Source organism: Callorhinus ursinus, unplaced genomic scaffold (genome assembly GCF_003265705.2).
Source record: "Callorhinus ursinus isolate GAN/ISIS: 27379988/994484 unplaced genomic scaffold, GSC_fseal_2.0 scaffold21, whole genome shotgun sequence".
NCBI lineage: Eukaryota > Metazoa > Chordata > Mammalia > Carnivora > Otariidae > Callorhinus > Callorhinus ursinus.
In genome coordinates this window covers 28492177-28514644 of record NW_027397083.1, presented here as the reverse complement: position 1 = coordinate 28514644, position 22468 = coordinate 28492177, and the positions used below count along the sequence as shown (strand labels likewise).

The following is a 22468-nucleotide window of genomic DNA, read 5'->3' as shown; positions in this document are numbered from 1 at the left end:
CCACTTCACTCGCTCAACAAATGTTTACAAAGTGCTTACTGTTCCTAGAGCACCATGAATACATACATGTCACATTTTAACAAGGAAGCAGAGGGGAATTCAAAATCGCAATGTAGAGAGAGCAGTGCTGTGTCACTTCTATAGGCTGTGTATCCAGAGGTGGATTAATTCTGCTCAGGAAGTTCAGGAAAGATTTTGCAGAGGAGATGGCATTTGACCTGTGACTTGATTATAGGCGTTTGCCAGGCTGAGAAGTTGGGTGGGGTGGTGAAGATGGGGGCAGGGGGTGGGGCCCCGTCTTCTAGGCGTTTCAGGCAAAAAGATCAGCATTAGCAAAAGCATGATGGGATAAGGATGCTTGGCCTATTTGGAAAGCTTCAAATCTGAGTGTAGCTGGAGCTCGTCTGGAAGAGATGGTCTAAAGCTAAGTTGAAGGGTGAGTCCCAAGTCAACCTGTGAAAGTCCTTATATGATATACTGTTATGGGCCAAATTCTGTCCCTCCCCCTGGCCCCACATCTATGTGTTGAAGTCCAAACCCCCAGAACCTCAGAATGAGATTTTATTTGAAGACAGGGTCATAACAGAGGTAATTAAATTAAAATGAAGCCTTTCAAGGTCCCTAATGCAGTAAGACTGGTGTCCTTATAAGAAGAGGAAATTAGGACACAGACATGCACAGAGAGAAGGCCATGTGATAACACAGGGAGAAGGTGGCCATCTATAAGATAAGGGGAGAGGTCCTCAGAAGAAACCAACTCTGCTGACACCTTAATCTCGGACTTGTAGCCGCTGGAAGTGTGCAGATGTAATTTCTGTTGTTTGAGCCAAACCTGTCCATGGTCCTTCATTATGGAAGCCCTAGCTGACTACTATGTATACGAAAGGGTAGGAATGGAAGGGATGTATTCTAGAGACGTTTTGGAGTCAGAATCAAGGAGGCTTGGGGAGTGAGGCAAGGGAGGGGGAGGGGGAGGGCAGAACTAAGGATGGCTCGAGTTTTGAGCTGAGTCTCCCGGGTGGATGGGTGGTGGGGCTGGTAACTGTGAGATGCGGTAGAGGAGGAGAAGGTTGCACTGTCCAGTGATCATTTCACGTGTGTATCTTACCCCTCTGCAAGCCTGGAAGTCTCTACGGGAGGGGACTTCCTAGTGAAGGCCAAGGGACTATATTGCTTTTAAAATCCGTGCAGGCTACAGGGGACTTGACTGACTTATTTCAGTTTATCACTGATGTTATTAATTGTTCGAGTGACATTGATGGGATCCCAGACGACTCTGGCCAAAAGCTTACAAATTAAAAACAATTGCCCTGCGCTTCCTTCCCCAGAGAGTGTAAAGTGTACAGTATTTCCACCCTCAGGTCATTTGGTGGAACTCTGCGGCTGAATTACCCAGCAGGGGTCTCTGGACAAAGAAAGCATACGTCTACATTACCTCTCTGAAAGGGGAATGGGACACAACCTCTGCCAGCTCTTTGTTTTTCTCTGAGCCATTCTATTAATGCCAATCCAATAGAGAAAATGACAAAAGGTAACTGCATTTTGAGCGTCAAAAAACTAGTAAATAAATGCATAATAGAGTCAGTGCGGGGCTTTGTCTATGACAGCAACCCCGAATAAGTGATCATTTTAAAGAAAGTCTTCTTGAGACTTGGAGCATAGAAGAACCCATGGTTTAGTCTAGATACTCACTTGCTTTCGTTTCCTCCCATAATTCAGAATTGCATGGGGGTGGGAGAGATGCGGTCGTTGTTGAAAGCAGAGCCCCAAGAAAATGCGCACGCCTGGGCTGCCGAGAACTTGCTGAGGAGGCACAGAGACATTTTTAATTGGCTGCATTTCACGGGTGAGACTGGTAATTTGACGTAGGAGAGGTTTTCAGAGAATTGCTAAACCCTAGGGAATTGTCCCAGAATAAAAGAAAATCATCCTCCCGTTGTTTACGACACAGAAGCAAACTCTGCGTTTTGTTGCCATGTCCGGTTTTTATGAAATGTGTGAAGATTGCAAAGCCCATTGTAGGACAACAGGACTGACTCTTCAGCAGTTTTTTAGTTTTGATGTTCCTTTCAGAATTTGCTCTCCTGTTGTCTGCTTCCTCTGGAACCCCGTTTCCTTCTGCAGCGAGAGAGCCGCTCAGCGGACAGATTCTGGAAGCCCACTCTCCTTGGCCTCTCGTTCCTCCTCTTCACGCCTTCCCCAGGTGACACCAGGATTCGTGACATCCTTTGCAGTGAGTTTCTCGAAAACCCCTCTGTATTTTTTTTTCTCCAAATCTCCCTCTACTCTAAAGAAAAGATCCAGAGACACACAAAGTGCCACTAAAACATTTATTTATTGCCTCTCCCACCCCGGTATCAGAAATAATAACACATTTGTTACAGCTTAAACTTTTAATACTTTTCTTCCAAAAGTGTTTTCTAACTTTGGGTCAAGACTGTGATCAGTTCCGAAGAGAAATACTGGCTGACCCTCCACGAGAGGATGATCGGGCAAGGCTTTCCGTCCTGCAGGAGAACATGGCAAATGCTCGAGGCCGGTGAAGTTTGGCAATACCTTTCACTCTTTCTTCTCCACTTGTTGTGTTAGGCCTCCAAACCCAATACCTGTAGGGCCAAAATTTTTGGCATAGCAAACTGTGAACGAGAGGGGGTAAAAGGGAGAGAGAATGGGTTGGTTAGACCGCAGTTGCGCTTCTTGGGGTCTGGACAGTCCTCTCACCTGTGAGAGGCATCCTTGCCATACCTGTGTTCCTAAGTGAACTTTGAAGTATATTGAACTACCTTGACTTTCGATCTCCTGATAAAAATTGTTCATACTTCCGGGCACTTAGGACCAAGTGTTCACAGGCATTTTGTCATTTGAGTCAAGACAAAATGGCCCCTGCTTGCCTGCCCAGCCTCGTCCCCTCTTGCCTCTGCCTCCTTCCCGCCACCCCAGGCACAGAGAACCACCCACGGTCCCTGGAATGAACCGTGGTGCCCTGGCTGGGGTGCTGTTGCACGCACTGCTCCCCGTTCCTTGGCTGTCCGCCACCAAAGTCCACATTCACCCTTAAGACCAGAGGAGGCTTGTCTTCTAAGAAGCCTTCCCTAACACCCCAAGCTGCTCACTTGCCTCTTTGTATGCTACTGCACTGTATACTACCAGAGCTTCTTTCCCTTGGCAATGCAATTATTTGTCTACGGGTCGATCTCTCTGCTGGCTGCAGCAACATTTTAGGGTTTTTGGCCTGTGAATGCTGAGGACCCTCTGTGTCCTCCGCTGTCAGGAAAAGGCATCTCCCATGGGATAGTGCATTCCTTCGCATTCTGTCTCCCTGTGGGCAAAGCTTTGGCATCCTGCAGTCTTGATTAGGAATGGCCTGCCTCTGCCCCTCTCCCATTGCTCCTCTCACTCCATTCCAACACACACAGTTGGAGACCTAGGGACACCATTATTACTTGCAAGTGTGGGCGGGCACCACTGAGAAACAATAGGCCCTGGAGAGGCTCTGAGGTTGAGGACACATTGCCTTGGCCCGAATGCTTCCCCTCCTTTTCGTAGCATCAGAAGAGAGCTAACCTTTCCTACCTCTCCACAAGACAAAGGGACCGTGGAGGCATCTGGGGCTAGAGCTGTGAGAACCAGAAGGAAAACCTGTTTCTCAGTTCTGTCCCTGCGATCACTAAGTGATACGCAACATTAGAAACAGAAACGTCAGGAAGGAAGGAGGGAGAGAGCAAGAGCGGGAGGGAGGGAAGGATCTAGATATGTCTCGATTAATTAAAGAGAGGTCAGACTCTCTAAACTAATGAGCTATTATTTAATCTAATGAACTAAAGAGAGTTCATCCTCCCCCAGTCGCCTGTAACTACCACTTGGGTCGACAAAGGGCATTTGGGTTTTCAGAAGGGAATGTGATGCTGTTTATCGAGTCCTGTGGCCTGTTCCAGGACTCGTGCTCTCTGCCCCCAGGCACCCAGCTGCCTTGAACCACTGAGCATCTGCAAGCATCCGGTCCCTCCCGCGTGTTCTAATGGAAGACCAGAGCTGGGCCGGGGGTAGAATTCTTTCCCTTTAGTGGTTTTGCTCCCCATCCTAAGAGCCCAAACTCCGCTCAGGCTGAGCAGCCATACCCCCTGGCAAACACAGCTTACCCTCTAAGGATCCTCCTTGGGAAAACCTCTCAAGAGAGTCCCTGAACCACTCACCTTTGCAGTAAAGTTCCCCATCTTTGTCAGTGACATTCGTGGACTCTAGACTCTTCCCACAGATGGCGCAGCGAAAACATGTCTTGTGCCAAGGCTGAGGGGTGCAGGAGAGCGGGAGAGCTACGTAAGTGTGGGGGGCAGCATATTCTGTGTCCATGTTAAATCTCACCAGCAGCATATAAAGGAGTGCCACTGTCTTAACCACTCATGTATCTAGTCGACCCCAGAATAATTTTTCCAGGGATTCAGAGAAAATGAGATACTATGGATTCGGCCAGCAATTCTTAGAATCCCTACAAATAAATTTATCGAAGTGATCACCACATGTATTCCTTCAGAACAGAGTAAATAGGAGAGGGCTTCCCCCTTCTAGAAGATCAAGGAATAGAGTAGAGAGAAAGGAACTCGGACTTGGGGCCCTGAATACGTTCATTTACGCTGAATATAAAGTTAAAGAAGAAAAGAAGTGAAGAGAGAAGGCAATTGGCCAGGTAATTCAGCTTTGCTTTGTACTCTGTGTATTTCTCGTGGAAGACAGTTGCCTGGCTTGGATCATCACAAGATGGCCTCCTTCCTCACACCCGCCTGTCCACCAGGCATGGCCTAGGGGTTCTCATACATCTCCAAGTAGTCGGTTTGAGGGTGGAGACTGCCTTCATATTTGAAGTCAGACACTCTCCAGGGCCCTTATTTCCACCCACCCCACTCCACTTTAGTATAAACGGGTTTTCCTTTGCCTTTGTTGGGCCCAAACCCTCTGGTGAATACCCTGAAACCAGAGGTTGTAGAACCAAGTGTGTGGTACTGTCTCAGACATTGGATAACTCCCCTGACTGCCAGGATGCTTGGGAGCAGGGATGCTTCTCACTGCCATGAGGGGTCTGCTCTACCCATCGGTGGTGATTGAGTTATGCAGTGGTGACTAGCTCACAGGGCTGACACCTTTCTGGAAGGATTTTGGACACTGAAGGACAAGGGGCTGGTGCACCTTTGTATCTCCGAGCTTCTGGCTGGGTGCCTTCCACCTAGTGGACTGAGGCTTGTTGCATCGAATTGCACCAGTTTTAGTTTCCAAAGGCTCTGCCGAGTGGCAGCCACAGCCCAGGAAAGTGGGTGAGAATGGGTGGCTCCTAACGTGGCTCCTAATGTGGCTCCTGGGAGCAAAGGAGAATAAAGGGCCCGGCTCCCACCTGTGCACAGTTCCTACTCCTCTCTCACTCCTCCCGACTGATCCTGTGCAGATGAGCAAGTCCCATTTGGCTCACATGGCAGTCCTTACCTTGCCCCCTCCCATCACCTTCTCAGCAGCATAGACTGACTTTCCGCACCGGGGGCACTTCTCTGACTCTCCAAATTTTGCGGTGAACTTGGAAGGGTTGCTGGTGGTGGCTGAGCGTGCAGGCTTTGGGGACCTGGTAGGGACAGACAAATGAATGAAACCTATAGACCTTGTTGGCAATGAGCACTTAGCTGTGTGACCGTGAGCGAGTTACTTAACTTCTCTGCTTCAGATTCCTCATCTGGAAAAAGGAGCTGCCTTCCTCACAGGGTTGTTGAGAGGGTTTGATGAGGGGACATGAGGAAAGCCCTTGGAAATCTGAGTGTCTCCTGGTATGTAGTAAGGGCTAACAAACCTAGCTCCCATTGGCTTAAATCTTTCCTTTCTGTCGTTAAGCCTTTAGCTAGTGTTCCATGTGCATTAGCTTGTGTTGTTGTCATGTTAGTATTGTTGCTAGTGTTTAGATTTTTCTGTACCATCTCGAAGCCTACTGGTCTGCTTCACCGAGTGAGTTGTGAAGATTACTATAGAGCAAGATGGGATCTCGACAGTTGATAGTAAACAAACCACAGTCCAGTACGTTGATGAGTCCTTGTCACAGTTCAGGTGGTGATCCTGCCTCAAAAGGTCACCTGTCCCCATGTCGAGCAACATCTAAGATAGAAGCACAGGAGCCTCCCCCCCCCCCCGTTTCCATCTCTGTTGGTGTTTCCTTGTACGTTTACCACTTGCATCTCATCATAACCTCTAAGATAGGCGGGACTAGCTGGGGGAAAGCAAGGGTTCGAGGGGTCCCTGCCCAAGGTCAGGCAGCTCATGACTGGTGGAGTTGGGACCAAACCCAGGTCTGTGGACTCTTATTCCTCTTTGGTGTAATGTCATAAGGAAGCCATAACAGAGAAGAGTGGGCTTCGGGCAATGCGTGGCCCAGAACGAGGTCGGTATCTTTCTTCTGAGGTCGGTATCTTTCTTCACTAAACAGTGTGCAGTTGGGATCGAGTAATGAGAAAAATTCAAATGACTAATCATACATCGCTGCATCATTTTCCCAGGCTCTACCATGGGCTACTCTCTTTGGAAGGGGCCAGATGACAGTTTAGATGGTCTAACTGCTGCCCTCTGGGGGAGACCCTCCATGGGCCACTGGCTCATGTGGGTCTTTCTGCCTAGTCCCACTGTGGAGCTGAGCCCAGAAGTTTCCGGATGACACTGTGGGCAAGTGGCTGTCAGTCTGTACTCAGTTCCAGGCTGGAAGTCAGCAAGATCATCAAGACAGTAGACCAGCCTGGTAGATGGACGTTGTACGGGGTGGTAGCCCAGCTTCCCTTCATCATGCTGGGGGGACGTCAGCATTGTGTTGTCAGCGGGCAGCTAGGGGGGCCCAGAGAACAGTCATAATTGATTGTTTATTCCTGAGGCCCACTGCCCTCCCTGCAGACCCACCCTCCCTGTGATGTGGACATTAGTCATCTTACAACCCGAGGGAAGAAATCTTTTAGTGACAAGCCCACAGCGAATGGCCATTGCTTCCCTGCCATATTTATGTGATTTACAAGAAACGCTCAAAGGGGAAGAAAAGAGACTCCATGCAGTTTTAGCAAAGGTCAAACAATGGAAAATCTGCACTTTCTGGGTTTTCTCTTGACATGTAAGCCAAGAGCCATGGTGTAAAAGTAATTGCCCTTTAGAAAGGCAGATGATTTGAAGAGAGTCTTGGGAGAGATGACACATTGTTAAAACTTGGTCAGACTGAGTATTCCTATTGTTGGCAAGTCAACAATAGAGTCCATTCTCCCACTTGCAGAAAACGTTACTATAGGAACAGAATGAACTGTCCTGATAGCTGGGGCTCTACCGGGCTGGGAGAAGCGAGGCAGTAACTCACTGTTGGAACTGGAGGCCCAGATGTTCGCCTGTGTCCGTGCTGAGGCAGCCGGCGCCTTGTCCGTACCCGATCCCCTTGGGGCCATACCTGCGCCCGTAGCAGATCTTACAGTAGATCTCCGACTCGTGAGCTGCCACCGTGGTGCTGTCCAGAGCCTTCCTGCAGGCCACTGCCGGGGAAGGGAGGGTCAGGGGGCTGGGGCCACGGTTCCTCTCCCACTTCCCCGAAGCCTTGATGCCATGCTCAGGGCCAAGAGACCCAGCAAGAGGGGTCCCCGGCCAAGAGCACAACTCTGATTCCTGACCAGAGCATTCTGAGCTGTGGGCTCCATGGCACCCCTGATTTCATAGGTGAGGAAGCTGGGAAGCAGAAAAGGGACAGAATGTGCTCAGTGGAACCCAGCTAGAAAGAGGGGGAGGCCGGGATCAGAACCAGCTGTGTGGTCTTGGACCAGCTAAGAATATTGTCCCTGAATCCAAACAACCTGAATCCCTGAGTGTCTCAGCCCAGATGACACCAGGAAAGTGTGTGTCTGTGTGTGTGCAGGTGTGGGTAGAGGATAAGGCGCTGAGGTGGGGGTGAGTTTATTTTTCCTTAATCTTATCAGAATCAGTGGCAAACAGTTCCTCTACTTACTTTGAAGAGCACTATGATATGCAAGGAGTCAGTTACCACTGAGGCTACTTTTGATCCAGTTCTGGAAGCGGGAGGTGGTGAAGGGGTAGACCTATCTCGTAGACCCTTAGGCTTATATTGACTTAAGCCCCCTGGTCACTGGTTACCCAATATAAAGTATCCCCCATAATATAAAGTATATAAGACAAGCCTCCATTTTCCAAAAAGAAGATATATAGAAAAGGTGCTTTTTTTGCCAATTTGAAAAAATAAATTTTTGACATCTAAAACTAATGATGTACTATATATTGGCTAATTGAATTAAAAAATAAAATAAAATAAACTTTTAAGGATGTACATGAAAGTATTAAAAATCTACTTATAATATTTAATTTAATAATATAGATCAATAATATGTTGATTTGGAGAGTTTCCTTTTTCTAACCTCACACAAATTCAGGAAACGATTGTATCCAAATTCTTCCTCTGCGTAGTCACCAGCAGCATCTCCCTATCACCAGTGTCTTTTTGAGGCAGCGGACTCAGCTCTCCAGCTCCCCACTTCTGTCTGCATCTTTGAGGGGCAGCCCTGTTTGTACCTGAGCCGGAGGCTGTCACCCGGAATTTATATCTCAACCAGAAGTTCCTATTAGCATAACATTTGAGCAGCTTTAAAGAACATGTAGCTGGGGCGCCTGGGTGGCTCTGTCAGTTAAAGCGTCTGACTCTTGATTTCGGCTCAGGTCATGATCTCAGGGTCTTGGGATCGAGCCCAACATTGGGCTTGGAGCTCGCCATGGAGTCTGCTTGAGGTTCTCTCTCTCCCTCTGCCTCTGTCCCTACCCCCAGTCATGCTCTCTCCCTCTAAATAAATAAAATCAAAAAAATATATGTAGGATTTCTATAACTTAATAACTTGCTTCACTGCTTTGTAACAGTGATTCTTAAAGGTTGTTTATTGTGGTACTCACTGCTTATAATAGTGGGGTCGTAGCCCCAAGAATGAATAACACATGTGCATTCGATTTATTTGCCTCCTTTTTGTTTTTAACCAGTTCAAGTGACCTTTTAAGCAATCCAGCATGAATGAAGTTGTTGCAGGGTAGTATGCCTTCCTCAAATGGTATTTTATTTAAAAACATAAAGTAATTGAATATGAGAGTGGGTGAAGAGAAAGAAGGTTGTGGATGAGGGGTTGGTGGTTGTGTGGATGGGAAAGTGAGTGGAAATTCATTAAACAATTATGTCAACATTGTATGTGTTAAAAAATCTGTATCTTACCTATCTCCACCCTTATTACTATCACTACAAGTCTCCAGAAAAACATCTCCGGTATTCATTGATATTCTAGACTGTGAGTTCCTTGAGGGCAACACTTGTATTTTAATAACCTCAGTACATAGTATGGGGCCTGGCCCAGAGTTAGTCCTCTGTAAACATTTGTTGAATGAATGAATGAGTGAGTAGATGAATGCATGCACGCACATGTGAATAATGGTCAGTGACTCATCCATGATTCTACAGCAGTAAGTTGCAGAGCCATGACTGGCCTCAGGTCCTCTGACCCCTGCTCCAGTCCATCCCTCCAGGACTGCGTATGCCCCATCATGCCTGGGCCCTTCCTATAGCCACACCCCGGGTCCTGACCAGCTTCCATCCACAGGCATCACTGTAGCCATTCACCGCCATGTACGTGATGTGTGGTCAGTGCAAGATGCACACCGACTTCCATCACTAAGTACAAACAAAAAGGAATATAAAATATCCCATGAATAATGTGTATCTTGATTACATGTGGAAATTATAATATTTGGATATATTGGGTTAAATAAAAAGTTTAAAAATTAACGTCACTTCTTTATACCTTTCTAAAAATATGCCTGCTAGAAACGTTAAATGTATATATATACCTTGCATTATATTTCTTTGGACTGCATTGGTAAGGAGGATTAAGATTTGTCTAGAAGTTTGGAGAACACTGGCCAGGGGACAAGCTAAGGTAGGCTCTGGTTTTCTGAAGCCTATTTATGACAACTACAGGTTGGCCTGTAGACAGGCAAGTTCTGGGTGATAAAATAGAAAAGCATGCTCCTCTCCGGGATCCTTCTGTCCACTACCACAAAAATGTTTACTGCTCACATCCTCATCCCACCCATGAGTTCTAAGGAAAATATCAAAGGATTAAAAGGGATGTACCAGTAAATACTCACATCCCTTCTACCATGGCTCCATTGAACAGGGCGTCTTCCTGCTACCTGAGGAAAACAAGACGCCCCTGACCATGGAGAGCTTCCCTACCAATCCTGTTCTCACTCAGATACTAAAGTTGATCAGAGGAGAGTAGAGGCCTGATCGAGAACCCCAGTTTTCATCTTGTGACAACTATCACAAGGTGGGTACTATCATCTCCATATTATAGATGGGGAAATTGAGGCTCACGATGGTGAAATCACTTGCCCAAGGTCACGCAGTTATCACATGGTAGAGCCCAGACTCAAGCCCTACTCATTTGTACTCTAATTCCAGTGGTCTTTCCATTACTCCTTGCGCCTACTCTTTTTAAAGAGCACTAGCTGTTTTTGGACAAAAGCCGGAAGGTTATAGAAGGGACTCTTGAGCAATGACTTCTGGGTAATAATGTTGAATATGATGGGTGTATATGATGACTTAAAAATAATTACCCATTGAGGTGCCTGGATGGTTCGGTCAGTTAAGCGTCCAACTCTTGATTTTGGCTCTGGTCATGATCTCAGGGTTGTGGGATTGAGCCCCGCATCAGGATCCGCCGTGCTAGGCATGGAGCCTGCTTAAGATTCTCTCTCTCCCTCTCCCTCTGCCCCTCCCCACCTCAAAAAAAATTACCCATCATTGGAACCCAAAGCTTTAGTAAATCCGCCAACCCAGTCACTCAGAGCTGCTCTTCCATAAGAATTCTGTTTGCTGTGGAAGGTAAGAGATCATGGAAACTCCTGCAGCAGGTAAAACATTATTATTTCTGGCAGCTTAAGGACAAAGTGCCTCCATGCTTTAACAGATGGAGCCCAATCCTTGAAGCTCTGTGTGAAACAGTTTGAAGCCGTGCAATGCCTTGCGGCCACTGGGCTAAATCATGGTAGTGGTGTGGGGGACCATGTGGGGAGGAGGTCTGCCAAATGTCCAGCAAAGCTAGCCCTTAAGTCAGACCTGCAGGAGCAAAGCAAGGAAGGTAAGTGGCCAAAAAAGACTGTTCTCCTGGAACTGAACTAGCCACTGAAAACTCTAGAATGAAGTCATGTGGAAGAGACTGGACTGAGGGTCTAAAGGTACAGGTTCTACTCCTGGCTCTGCTGCAGGTGCTTAGAGATGAGAAATGATTTGTCCAAAGTCATGGGTCAGGCAAAGCCAGACTTCCAGGTGGACCCCAGGGTTTGTATCCCCCCCAGTTTTGACATTTGTGCATTTGTGTCCAGCCGGTGATGGTAAAGATACCCTTTGTCAGGCTACTGGTGCCCAGGCCCCAAACTCTTCCCTTTTGGACTATTACAGAATTGGCATATGTTGCCCCTCACCTGACACAGGTTCTTTCTTTTGAAAAGACCAATGGTAGCTGGCTTCAGTAACACTGGCCAGTGGGAACAACATAGAGCCAGATCCATCCTGGCTCCAGATAAGCGATGGCTTCCTTTCTCTGCCAAGTCACACTTTATAAATGTTGCCACTGGGTCAAGGTTTTCACCACGGTGGCAGCAGCAGGCCAGCTTGTTCTGACTTTGAGTGGCAGGGTAATGGCCTCTTGCTGGGCAAGCAGTTGGTGAGAGGGTGCTCAGGAGAACACCATTCTTTTACGAGGGGCCCCAAAGTGATATTTTTCTTTCTCTCTCTCTCTCTCTTTTTTTAAGTAGGCTCCAAGCCCCAAGCCCAATGTGGGGCTTGAACTCATGACCCTGAGATCAAAAGTCAGATGCTTAACCGACGGAGCCACCCAGGCGCCCCCAAAGTGATATTTCTATTAAGTTTCCAGGTGATGCTGCTGCTGTTGGTCCCGGGACCAGAGCCTGAGGACCACGGATATACAGTATCTGTGGCTAAATGTGAACTTTGCAAAGCCCTCTGGATGCTGCGGGGCCCTCGTGGTGTTCACCCAACTCACTGCAGTGGAAGCAGGTCTTGTGGAAACTCCTTCCATTGCACTGGATTTCTTCTGCGTGGTAAACTGTCTTTTCGCAGGCTCCACATTTCGCTCCTCCGCCCCAGTTTGGCATCTTGAAGACCCTCTGACCAAGGTCAAGTCTAACAGGATATAAAGCAAATACCCTGAATGTAGGTAACCTCAGGAGGGAACCAGTGCCTGGTAGTACTGTGGTCTCAAGACCAGGATCCAGCCCCAGTGTGTTTGGTGGTTCATTCATTCATTCATCCATGCATGCTTTCATCCATTCGTTCAGCAAATAGTTACTGTGTGTACATCCCTGAAAAAGCTCGGACACTCAGATGGCTCTGAGCAAGTCACTTAACTACTTTAGGACTCCTTTTCCTCTTCTGTTAAATTTCAGTAGCACCTGCCCTTATGTATCTCACAGGGTTCTTAGAAGGAATAGATGAGCTAATTTTGTGTATATGAAATTATATACAAATATTAAATTTTTTTGCATCTAAGGTTTTAAACATTCCATCAGAAGTGGGGATGATCTATGAAAATGGCATATCTTCTTATCTAGCTCAGTGATTCTCAGATCACGTCAGATCTTGCTGCTCTGCAGATGCTGGTTTGGTAGATGTGGGTGAGGCAGGAATTCTGCACTTCTAACAGTCTCCAGGCAGTGCTGATGCTACCCATAGGGGACCACCCTTTGGGTAGCAAAGCCTTAGCTAATCTTGTTGATAAAAATCTATGATAAATAGAATCCTCCTATCCCTCAGACTCAAGCAATAAGCTACAATGGCACTACACTAGCTCAGTAGTCTGGACACCTGCCTTCTGGTCTTGGGGCTACCGTCGCCGGCCGTGGGCAGTGAGATGAACTGTGTGGCTTCTCTTACATCTGTCTCCCCACCTGTACTATGAAGAGGGTCATTCTTTCCTGTGTGTATATAGAGGACCAAATGACACGATGTGCAGGAAGGTACTTGGCAGAGCTCACCGTGCCAGGTGTGATCACAGGAGCCAGGTGATGATGCTGCGTGTCCTCCCACACCCTTCCAGGACCTTCGGCTGCAAGGAGCGGCTGATAGTCACAGCCCCAGACCCTCATTGTCTCCTCGCGATAACATTTGTGTGAGAGATACCAGACAAGTAGGGGCATCCAAAAACAACTTTCCCTTTCTTTCTGTGTCTGTGCATAAGTATGAATCCAGTTGTCAGTTTTCCCAGAGCAGAACTAAAATCAGCCACCCATACTCAGTGACATTTCTGAAATCCTGCCAGCTCCAGGGGGCTGAATTTTCTCTGAGATCCTTTGGTTTCTAAGAAGCCTGGTATGTCATCTTGTCATTGACACCGAGCACTATCAGGCCCTTCCAAGTGGCTGCTTCTGACCTTCTCTTTCCCTTCTGGGAAGCCAGTCACCTTCTTGTAATAGTTGGCGATTAACACTAAGCCCTCCTATGTCAACTGGTCTGGAATGTGCCTTCCAGCCTTATAACAAAAACAGGTTTTGCTAAGAAACAGAAGGTAAATAGCAAACCGACCACTGAATCTGATACCAGGACCTGATACCAGGACCGAAGGGAACATCCCTACCTAAATGTCCCTGTAAAGAGCTTTCCCACTTACAAAAACAGTGTGAGATTAGCCAGGAACATCCTATCTGCTTCCTCTCATAGAAGCTGGCTCTTCTTTTTATTCAGTAAAATTTTAGAAAATACACTTGAAACTTTTTTTTTTAAAGGAAACATTTAGTGCATCTATTTCTGTAGTTCAGGTTGTTTAGTCTAGAGGAAAGAATAATGGATTTTGAAATGAAAAGGCTTGGTATCAAGTCTACATGCGTTCATTTGCCATGCATTTACTACCTACCGATCATGTGTCAAGTTCTGTACTGGGTACTTGGTACGGATCAAGGGGAAGAAAACTTATAAAAGTAAGTAATTTGTGTCACCTAGAATGAGAAGTCCACATTCTAGAGGAAGAGGCAGGAACCAGAATACTCTGTACCAAAGAAGAACCTTATGAGAGTACCATGCAAACTCAAAGGAGAATATGGCTACCCACGTTTAGACTGGGGATGAAAGCAATGAGTTGTTAGAGGGTCACAGTTGTCACATCCAAATGAGGTTTTGCATGGTGAATAGGAGTTTACCAGATAGAGAAAAGGAGGAAGGACATTTCAGGCAGAGAAAAGAGCACACAGAAAGGCATATCTTAATATCTCCTAAAAGAGCCCAAATTATTTATTTTTGACTCCATTAAAAATTTTAGGTCTCAGGGCGCCTGGGTGGCTCGGATGGTTAAGCATCTGCCTTCGGCTCAGGTCATGATCTCCGGGTCCTGGGGTCAAGTCCTGCATCGGGGTCCTTGCTTGGCGGGGAGCCTGCTTCTCCCTCTGCCTGCCACTTTCCCTGCTTGTACTCTCCCTCTCTCTCTCTCTGGCAAATAAATAAATAAAATCTTAAAAAAAATTTTTTTTTTAGGTCTCTATGGTTGGAATAGATCTTCAAGATTGACCAACCCCCTTATTTACAAACCAGGTAGGGCAAAAGAAGTAAACATGTGGGAGTATTTTCTTAGCTAATTTCTTTTACTAAGATTCACCCTTCTCTGATTAAAGATGATACATTCTCTGGAAAAGAGTAGAATCACATAATTTTGTTCATGTTCACTTTGATCCTGGATTGTAACATAAAATAGAAGAGAAATGTAATATATATCTGGGAATGAGACAATGACACTTGTGAAATTAATGAGATGGAAAATTTCAATAAAAACAAGCCTAGGTCAGATTTCTTATCTCAAATCTTTGGTGGAAATCTCATTGGCATGTCCTGCAAGTTAATGGTAGCCAGAGATGGCCCTTGGGAGGATGTGTACGTGTACATTCAGCAATTGCCTACACATGATACTTTTCAAAGTGAGGATAAGATTACAGATAATACCTTCTTCACAAGGTAATGGATCCTAGCACAGGTTATTTTTTAAGTGATCATAAAATATCTGACATACATATATTAGGACTTGAAACCCAGAATAGAAATCCATGAGCATTTTATTAAACAGGTGCTGAGTTCCATTTTTAAAGTTGGAAATGTAGCTACGGAGGCTAAACACAGAAGACATCTCTGATTTCTTCTGCTGCTCAAAGGCCAAAAGGCAGAGTGTGTGGTAAAGCATCCTGAATTGAAAGACATGGGTTCTAATTTTGACCTTGTGACCTTGAACTTGGGTGAAATATGATGGAATTGAAAGTAGTATCGAGGAGCTAGTCAAAGGCAAGGCATCATTACCCCCTTTACTTCAGGTTATTCAAATAGCACCAATCTGCTAATTAAGTCACTGTGATTTGAAAGCACATTTAAGTCCTGGCTCACATACATAACCTTTTTAGCCTCCCACATTGCTTTGGAATTCCTGTGTCTCAACACTCCACTAGCCAGGCCCAGAATGTGCGTTTATACTGGCAAGATACCAAGGGATGGGTCATTTGTTTATCAGTGTTGCCTGGCACAGGCAAGGGTCATTGAAGGTAGGATGCCAAATATAGGCTTGCCCGTTACTCAGCCCCATCTGCCACCTGGGTCACAATCTCCATCACATCACCTGGCATTACTCCCTGGGGCCGGTCCCGGAGATGGCTGTGTTGTCACTGATGAAGTCGAGGGTCAGGATTGAAACGGGGGACAGTCTGGGGTTCCTGACGGTGAGATAGATTGCAAGCTTTGCTACGTCAGCTAGGAAGAGGGTGGGCTCCAGACTTTTGGATACCCAAATCCCAGTGAGAGACTACCTGTGTCAATTTCTTCACGAATAATACTGTGGGAACAGTTATACTGGGCATGTGCCATAGAGGGTACTGGGAAAAGTGCTGGATCAGATGCAGGAAGCCAGAGTTCTAGTTCCGTATTGCCTCCTCAAAGCTGTGTGATCTGGGGAAACCAGCGAAAGTCTCTGAACTTCAGGAACCTTTCTCTAAAATGGGCATAAGAGTTGCATCTGTTCTATATTGCTGGGAGGATCGAAACAGTTCAAGTACATCAAATCACTTTGTAAACCATTGAGTATTCTAAAATGTGAGCTAATCAGATCTGCAATAACTCTGAACTGTCACATCTCAATCTGAACTTTTAAAAGGATAACTGTGCCGTGCATCTTGGCTCCGTCTTCCTCCTGCAGCACTCACTGTCTGTTGCTTATCAACGATGGAGCTGAAAGGTGATCCCTTAGGGCAAAAGTGGGTGGGGGAGATAAAATGGGCACTGAGTGACTCAGTTTCTTCTTTGTAGGGGTCCATTAAAGAATGCGGGAGGGAACCTTAGGCCATGACTTTGAGCAGAGACTATTAGTGACGATGCGATTTTCAGCTCAGTGTTGGTTCATATGGGCATCCTTTTCGATGCCTGATTCTGCATAGCTAGTTAAATTGTCTACACTGGCTGAGGCCGAGATTTTGTATCATAGGAGCTTATATCTGGAATGTAATGGATAGTCATTACCAATCTAATAATGTTATTATTGAAGCTGAAGTGTGTGGGGTCCCTTGGGCCAGGCACGGTGGTTTATCTCATTCTGTCTTCACAGACCTTCAAGGTAGGCACTCTTACAAAAGTTGCCTTTTGTAACTTTTGGGGAAATGGAGTCCTAGGGAAATTATGTTGCCCATGGTCACATGGCTAGCTTAGAATTTAGGTCTCTGACTCCAAAGATGTGTCCTTATATTAACATTAGCTACTGTTTATTGTTTACCATGTGTTGGTTGCTTTGTATGTACTATCTTTAATACAACAGCCCCACGGAGCAAAATTAGTCATCTCCATTTTGCAGATGAGAAAACTGAGACTCAGAGAACTTGAGTGACTCGTCTGAGATCACACAGCTAGTAAGCCGCAGAGCTGCAATCCAGACCCAAGTGAAGCTCGTTCTATATCCCACGTCTCTGCTTACAATACGCTGGAGAGGGGCTAGGGTCAGCACCTCCATTAACCAAGCTTTCCAGTTGATGGGAACTGGGTTCTGATTGACCCCATTGTCTCTCCATGGGACAGAGAGTACTCATGGGTGGGAGTATCCAGGAACCTGACTTTAATTCAGTAAAATGAAAGCCTCCCTAAGAGTCATTGCTCTTCAGACACGGAGAGTGCTCCTTTGAGGCTGGAGAGTTCCCTTTCACCTTGACTTTAGCTCAGCTGGGAATGGTTGCCCATGTGACTGCAGTGTTGTGAAGCCCCTTCAAGGATCCTTCACGCCCTGAGACAGATGTAGGGATCTGAACAGTGACTAGAGCCTCACCTTGCTGCCCAGTGACAATCCCCTCTCAAACGCTGCCTCTTCTTTACTCTCTTAATCCCAGTAGAAGAGACAATAGAGCATGGTGGAACATCACGGGCTTTGGAAAGAACCAGGCCAGGGCTCAAAAAAATGCTCTCTGCTGGACCTTGGGCAAAATGCTCAAAATCTCTGAGCCCAGTGTCCCTGGAAGTAAAGTCACCTTTACTTCCTCATGCAAGTAAAGACAGATGAGAAGGCTTGTCGTCAAAGGTTGTTTCCAGGTTAGATAAGATCATCATAATAGCTAAGGAACTAAATATACAAATGTGTAATACATGGCAGGTGTCTAATAATTTTGTTGCTTTCCTTATTACTATTATGATGATGATGATGATTTTATCGTCATCTTCTAAATCCATTTTCTTAAAACAAGCAAATCTTTCCTGGCCTCTTCTCCATGGCCCTCGTGGCTCAGACTGTGAACCAGCTCTGTTTCTCGGCCTTTGGAACGTGCTGCCCCGAGGTGCAGATGCAGCCAGGCTAGGGAGAGAGCTCCCCCAGGGAGTGGGGATCGGGGTGCCTGGAGCCAGAGGTGGCATGTCAGGCAAAGTCCTAAGCCTGAGCCGCAGGACAGCTGCTTCCTCCATTTGGCAGCCCTGGTGCCTAACACCAGCTGACCTGGCTGGCGATGGGGACGTGGAAGGGAAGCAGCCAGCCCGAGCAGAGTCCTCATGGCCCCGGGGAGACCATGCCCTTCAGCTTCCCCGTGTGGGATACTCAAGGTCAGTGGCTTCGTCCTGCGCTCCTGAACAGATGAATGAAGTCTCCTATCCAGAGGCCCCTCCGCAAGGCCTGGAAAGCCAAGGTTGCTTATTCCCAGCACAGAAATAAGCCCGAGTGTTGGCGCTCATCCCCTTAAAACTCCGGGTAGACAGACCTGCCCACTGGACCCACAGCTGTGACACGCGGGTTCCATTGCACCTTTCCTGAAATTATCTCTGACGTGTGGCCAGATTTTACTTTCAGAAACTCACTTTGTTCTATTTTGGCCCTTACCACGTGTTTTTAAAGAGCACGTTGCACCCTGGTTTAGATAGATCCTGGCTCTGCCACTTTCTGGCCACGTGACCCTGAATAATTACTTTACTTCCTTGAGCTTTCGTTTCTTCCTCAGAAGAATGACCACTCACGGGACTTTCTGTGACAATCAAATAAGCGAATATTGTTCCACACCTGCACAGGGCAGTACACAGCCCACAAATCGTGCTTAATCCTTTCCCACGATGAGGTCCACACAGAGGCTCAGAAAAGGCTCCCGTGCCCTGTGTGTGGTCCTCATGACCATCGCTGCCTCCCCTCCTGCTTTTCTTCACTGCGACGAATAACTGCAGCTTTTCACATTCGAAGCTGTCACACTTCTCTCTGGCTGTGAAGCCCAGCCCTGGCTACAGTATGCCCAGGCATCTGAGCAGCGTGCTTATACCTGGCAGTCTGCAGGCCTCGGGAATTGCGTTTCCTGTGTGTTATATTCCCTGTCTGTGTCCTTCCTCTTGTAAAACAAATTAATCATCTTCTAATGCCTGGGCACCTTGTTATCCACTATGACCTCTGGACTTTCTTCATTACACTTGTGCTTAGCAGGAAATCCGCCTGCGACCCACCGGGCTTGGCCCTGGGCGTACTTCCTATACTTTATCTCCTTGGAGGCTAACAAATCCCTTTGGGATAGGTGGCCTTAGTTTAATTTGATTGTGCAGAAAATGGAAACTCAGAGAAGTTAAGTGATGTCCAGAGCTGGGTTTTGAACCATCTCAAAGACAGAGGCTATTTTCTTCTATTTCCTTCTTCAGATTCCCAGGATTTCTGAGTCTGTTCTTCCAAGATTTTGTTTCCACTTCTTTCAGGAGGGTTACGGCTATTTGCCTGCTGAGTGATCATGCTCACACTTTCCTTCTCTTTCTCTCCGGCTCTGTCTCTGTATCTCTGTCTGTCTCCTTCCCCTGCCCCCTGGCCTCCCTCCCCTATCTCTAATGGATGGCTTGTGTGCCTGGGCTGCCGAGCACCTATCTGCCTGGCCCTGGGGATAAACTGCCCTCCCTGCCAATAGTCGGGCTCATTTTAATGACCAGTTTGTTCAGAATGGAACCAAAGCCAGGTCAGAAGAATCCCTTACATTTTCTGGGTCATACAGCAGTTTTATATAGTTTGTGATGAGTTGGAGGTATCCAGCATTGAGATTTCGGTCCCAAAAGTCAACCAAGGACACAGGCTCTCCCTGTTTCCCCACCCTTCCCTGCCTTAGTGCTGCCTTTCCCCACCCCCCACCCCAGCCCTGCCCCAACACAGAAGATGGTCAACACAAGCTCATTCAATTGCACTGAATCGTACTGCAGAGAGGCAAAGCTCCTCAGACCTGACACCCAACTCCTCCTCCTTGGGGATGTCACTGGCCTAGCTCAAGATGGGAACAGAAGTTAGACGTGGCGGCTCTGATCTTTGGGCAGCATCTTCACTTAGACCACTGCTTAAAACCACTTCTCATTGTTCGTCACACTCATGCCTGTCATTCAAATGCTTAACTGAAACCTGGAGGAAACACTGGAAATCACCCCCCCGCCCCCCGCAGGGAATTCTCCTCCCATTAAATAGAGCTTTTAATGGGTTTTTCAGTCTAGCAAGGTCTTTTTGGGGTCCTTTTATGGGTTTTGATTAATTTTAAATTATTAAAAGCAAGACTGTTGCTGAGCATCCTTGAGATATAAAATCTATTTTAAACCAGCAAATTTCATTGAGTATTTCCCATGTGCAAGGCAGGGTATGGTGAACTATAGAAATCTGTCATTCGTCCACACCTTTTGAATAGCGCAATGCCTTGTATTTTGAGCATTGGAAAGAAGGCTTCAGCTGTATTGTATCTATAATAACCACTTCGTAACTTTAGAAAAATATCACTGCTTCCATACTGAGCCTCACGGAGGAGACGTGAGGGCCTGAAGTTTTCCAGAGCTCCACGTCCAGTCATTATGTGATAGTTCTAGAACTGGTATCGTGTCTTTTGACTAAGACACTGGGAAACATTACAACATGGAAATAGTCTTAGGCCAAACATTATCCCTTATTCATTTCTCTGAGAGGTTCCCTTTAACCCCCAAATGCTAATCCCCCTTTTAGGAGTTTTTTTTTTTTTTTTTTTTTTTAACAACTGCTAAGTCCACACCAGAATCAAGCACAGTTTGAGCCTCCTCACACAGAACCAAACTGGACGCTGGCCCCTGGGACGCGAAACACACCCTTACTCTAGGGGACCCTTCCAAGTCCCAACCAGCCACCAAGCCAGCCCACCCCCAGCCCAAATGTCTGCTTTGCTCCACATACCTGCCTGTGTGGTCTCTGTCGGCTCAACTGAGTATGGGGGCTCTCGTCCTCTTTAAATACATGGAGGCCGTCCCCAGCATTGGCCTGTGGAGGGAAGGGTGGGAGGGAGGCCGAGGGGAGAGGGTGAATGAGACATGAGTAACACAACTGCTATCAGAGGCTGAAAATAGCCTGTGACCAAAGCCCTGAATTTTGTTCCCCCCACGCCAGCTGTGAGGCCCTTAGAGAACAATATTGCTTGGGTTCTGTTTTAATTGCCAATTGCCTATGGCACTAAGGGATCAATTTGTGGGGTGTAAATTTCTGATCAAGTGGTTGGAACAGCAAAGAAGGATTTTATATTGAAAATCATTTTTCCAGGCTCCTACTTCCCTGAACTTCCTGGAAATCAATGCAAGGTACCTGCAAATGAATCATGAGCCATATCTGGGAGCCCTCTGGAACTCCGAGACACAGGTCACAACACTCGTGAAGAGAACTCAGAGCTAAAAATAAGAGTGATGGGTGTCTGAAATGATACTTAGATAATCTCTTCAAAGAAGCTTGGAGGAAAAAAGGTCAGTTAATCATCAGGGTCCTGGCACTCCATGGCCCACTATCCTACGAAGAGAAGTTTTCTCTCAAAACTTTTTTTTTTTTAAAGATTTTATTTATTTATTTGACAGAGAGAGAGATAGCGAGAGAGGGAACACAAGCAGGGGGAGTGGGAGAGGGAGAAGCAGGCCTCCCACTGAGCAGGGAGCCTGATGCGGAACTTGATCCCAGGACTCTGGGATCATGACCTGAGCCGAAAGGCAGACGCCTAACCAACTGAGCCACCCAGGCGCCCCATCAAAAAGTTTTGAATTGCTATGTTCATCATCTTTTCTACTTAAGAATTTAATATAGCAGTGTGTCATATTTACGACAAATCTTGATAAGCTTCTATGAAACTATGTTTTCTTTGGAGGCCTAATTTCTCTTTGCCTGATACGTACATATTTTTGGCTTTGATCAAGCATCAAGGACACACATGAATTTTAGAATTTGATAGGTGACAAGAAGTTCAGATTTAATGGGCTAATTCTTCATGTTGTCACTGAGGAAACCGAGACACCTAACTTGCTCAGGCCAGGTTCCAGGCGGGTTGGCATGTTCCAGATTGAAATTCAGGTCATCCATTTCTCAGGCCAAAGGCACTTTATACTAGCATTGACCTGGATGTTGAGGTTAGGTGTAGGTAGTACCCAACTAAGAGGTGTATGAAATTCAGCCCTGCAGATCAGCCATATTAGCCCTTCAGTTACATGCCCACAAAGCAGTTGGTTGAGTGATTGAATACTTCACTGTAAAGAAGGTTGGGGTAATTTTGTAAATATGGACACAGCACAACCTCATATGAAATGTCCTTGATCTAATGGGGACATCATGCTTTTGACATACTTTTGACATACATCAAAAGTATTCATCGTAGAAACGGGGAAAGGGCAAGTACTCTAGAATGTTCAAGTTAGAAGGGACTTTAGAAGTCTCTTAAGATAACAGCTTGCAAACATTTGTGGTTTTTTTTTTTATAATAATAATACTTTTTTCTATAGATAATCTTAAATGGAACATCAATATATAAAGCAGATAAAAGAGGAAATTCATTGCTTGAAATAAGTAGGTGGTCTTAGAGTCTCAATCACATAACCTTTTCCCGATTCCCCTAAGGTAGCTTCTAAAACACTTCTTTGGTGGGGCAC

At 46.4% G+C, this 22468-nt stretch overlaps 1 protein-coding gene across 2 annotated transcripts; it reads right to left on the bottom strand.

Moving 5' to 3' along the window:
• Positions 1 to 2316: 2316 nt before the first annotated feature.
• CSRP3 (cysteine and glycine rich protein 3) lies at positions 2317 to 20883 on the bottom strand. Of its 2 annotated transcripts, none has more exons than XM_025878539.2 (6): positions 20745 to 20883; positions 12102 to 12241; positions 7358 to 7526; positions 5473 to 5605; positions 4194 to 4287; positions 2317 to 2636 (listed from the first exon to the last, which is right to left on the bottom strand). In XM_025878539.2, the coding sequence occupies exons 2-6, from the start codon at positions 12211 to 12213 to the stop codon at positions 2560 to 2562; spliced, it is 585 nt and encodes a 194-aa protein (XP_025734324.1). In that variant the 5' UTR covers positions 12214 to 12241; positions 20745 to 20883; the 3' UTR covers positions 2317 to 2559. The 2 variants fall into 2 exon arrangements, with proteins under 2 accessions (XP_025734324.1, XP_073760965.1); XM_073904864.1 differs by having other exon boundaries at positions 7445 to 7526.
• Between the last annotated feature and the right edge of the window lie 1585 nt (positions 20884 to 22468).

What these genes read in the sequence shown, in the direction of transcription:
- CSRP3 (XM_025878539.2), bottom strand. Translation starts at nt 12,213, where the DNA reads ATGCCAAACTGGGGCGGAGGAGCGAAATGTGGAGCCTGCGAAAAGACA. An exon ending in CTGGGCCTCCAGTTCCAACA is followed by an intron (nt 5,606 to 7,357) that starts GTGAGTTACTGC and finishes TGTCCCTACCAG; the next exon opens with GTCCCCAAAGCCTGCACGCT. An exon ending in TGGGGAACTTTACTGCAAAG is followed by an intron (nt 2,637 to 4,193) that starts GTGAGTGGTTCA and finishes TCTCGTTCACAG; the next exon opens with TTTGCTATGCCAAAAATTTT.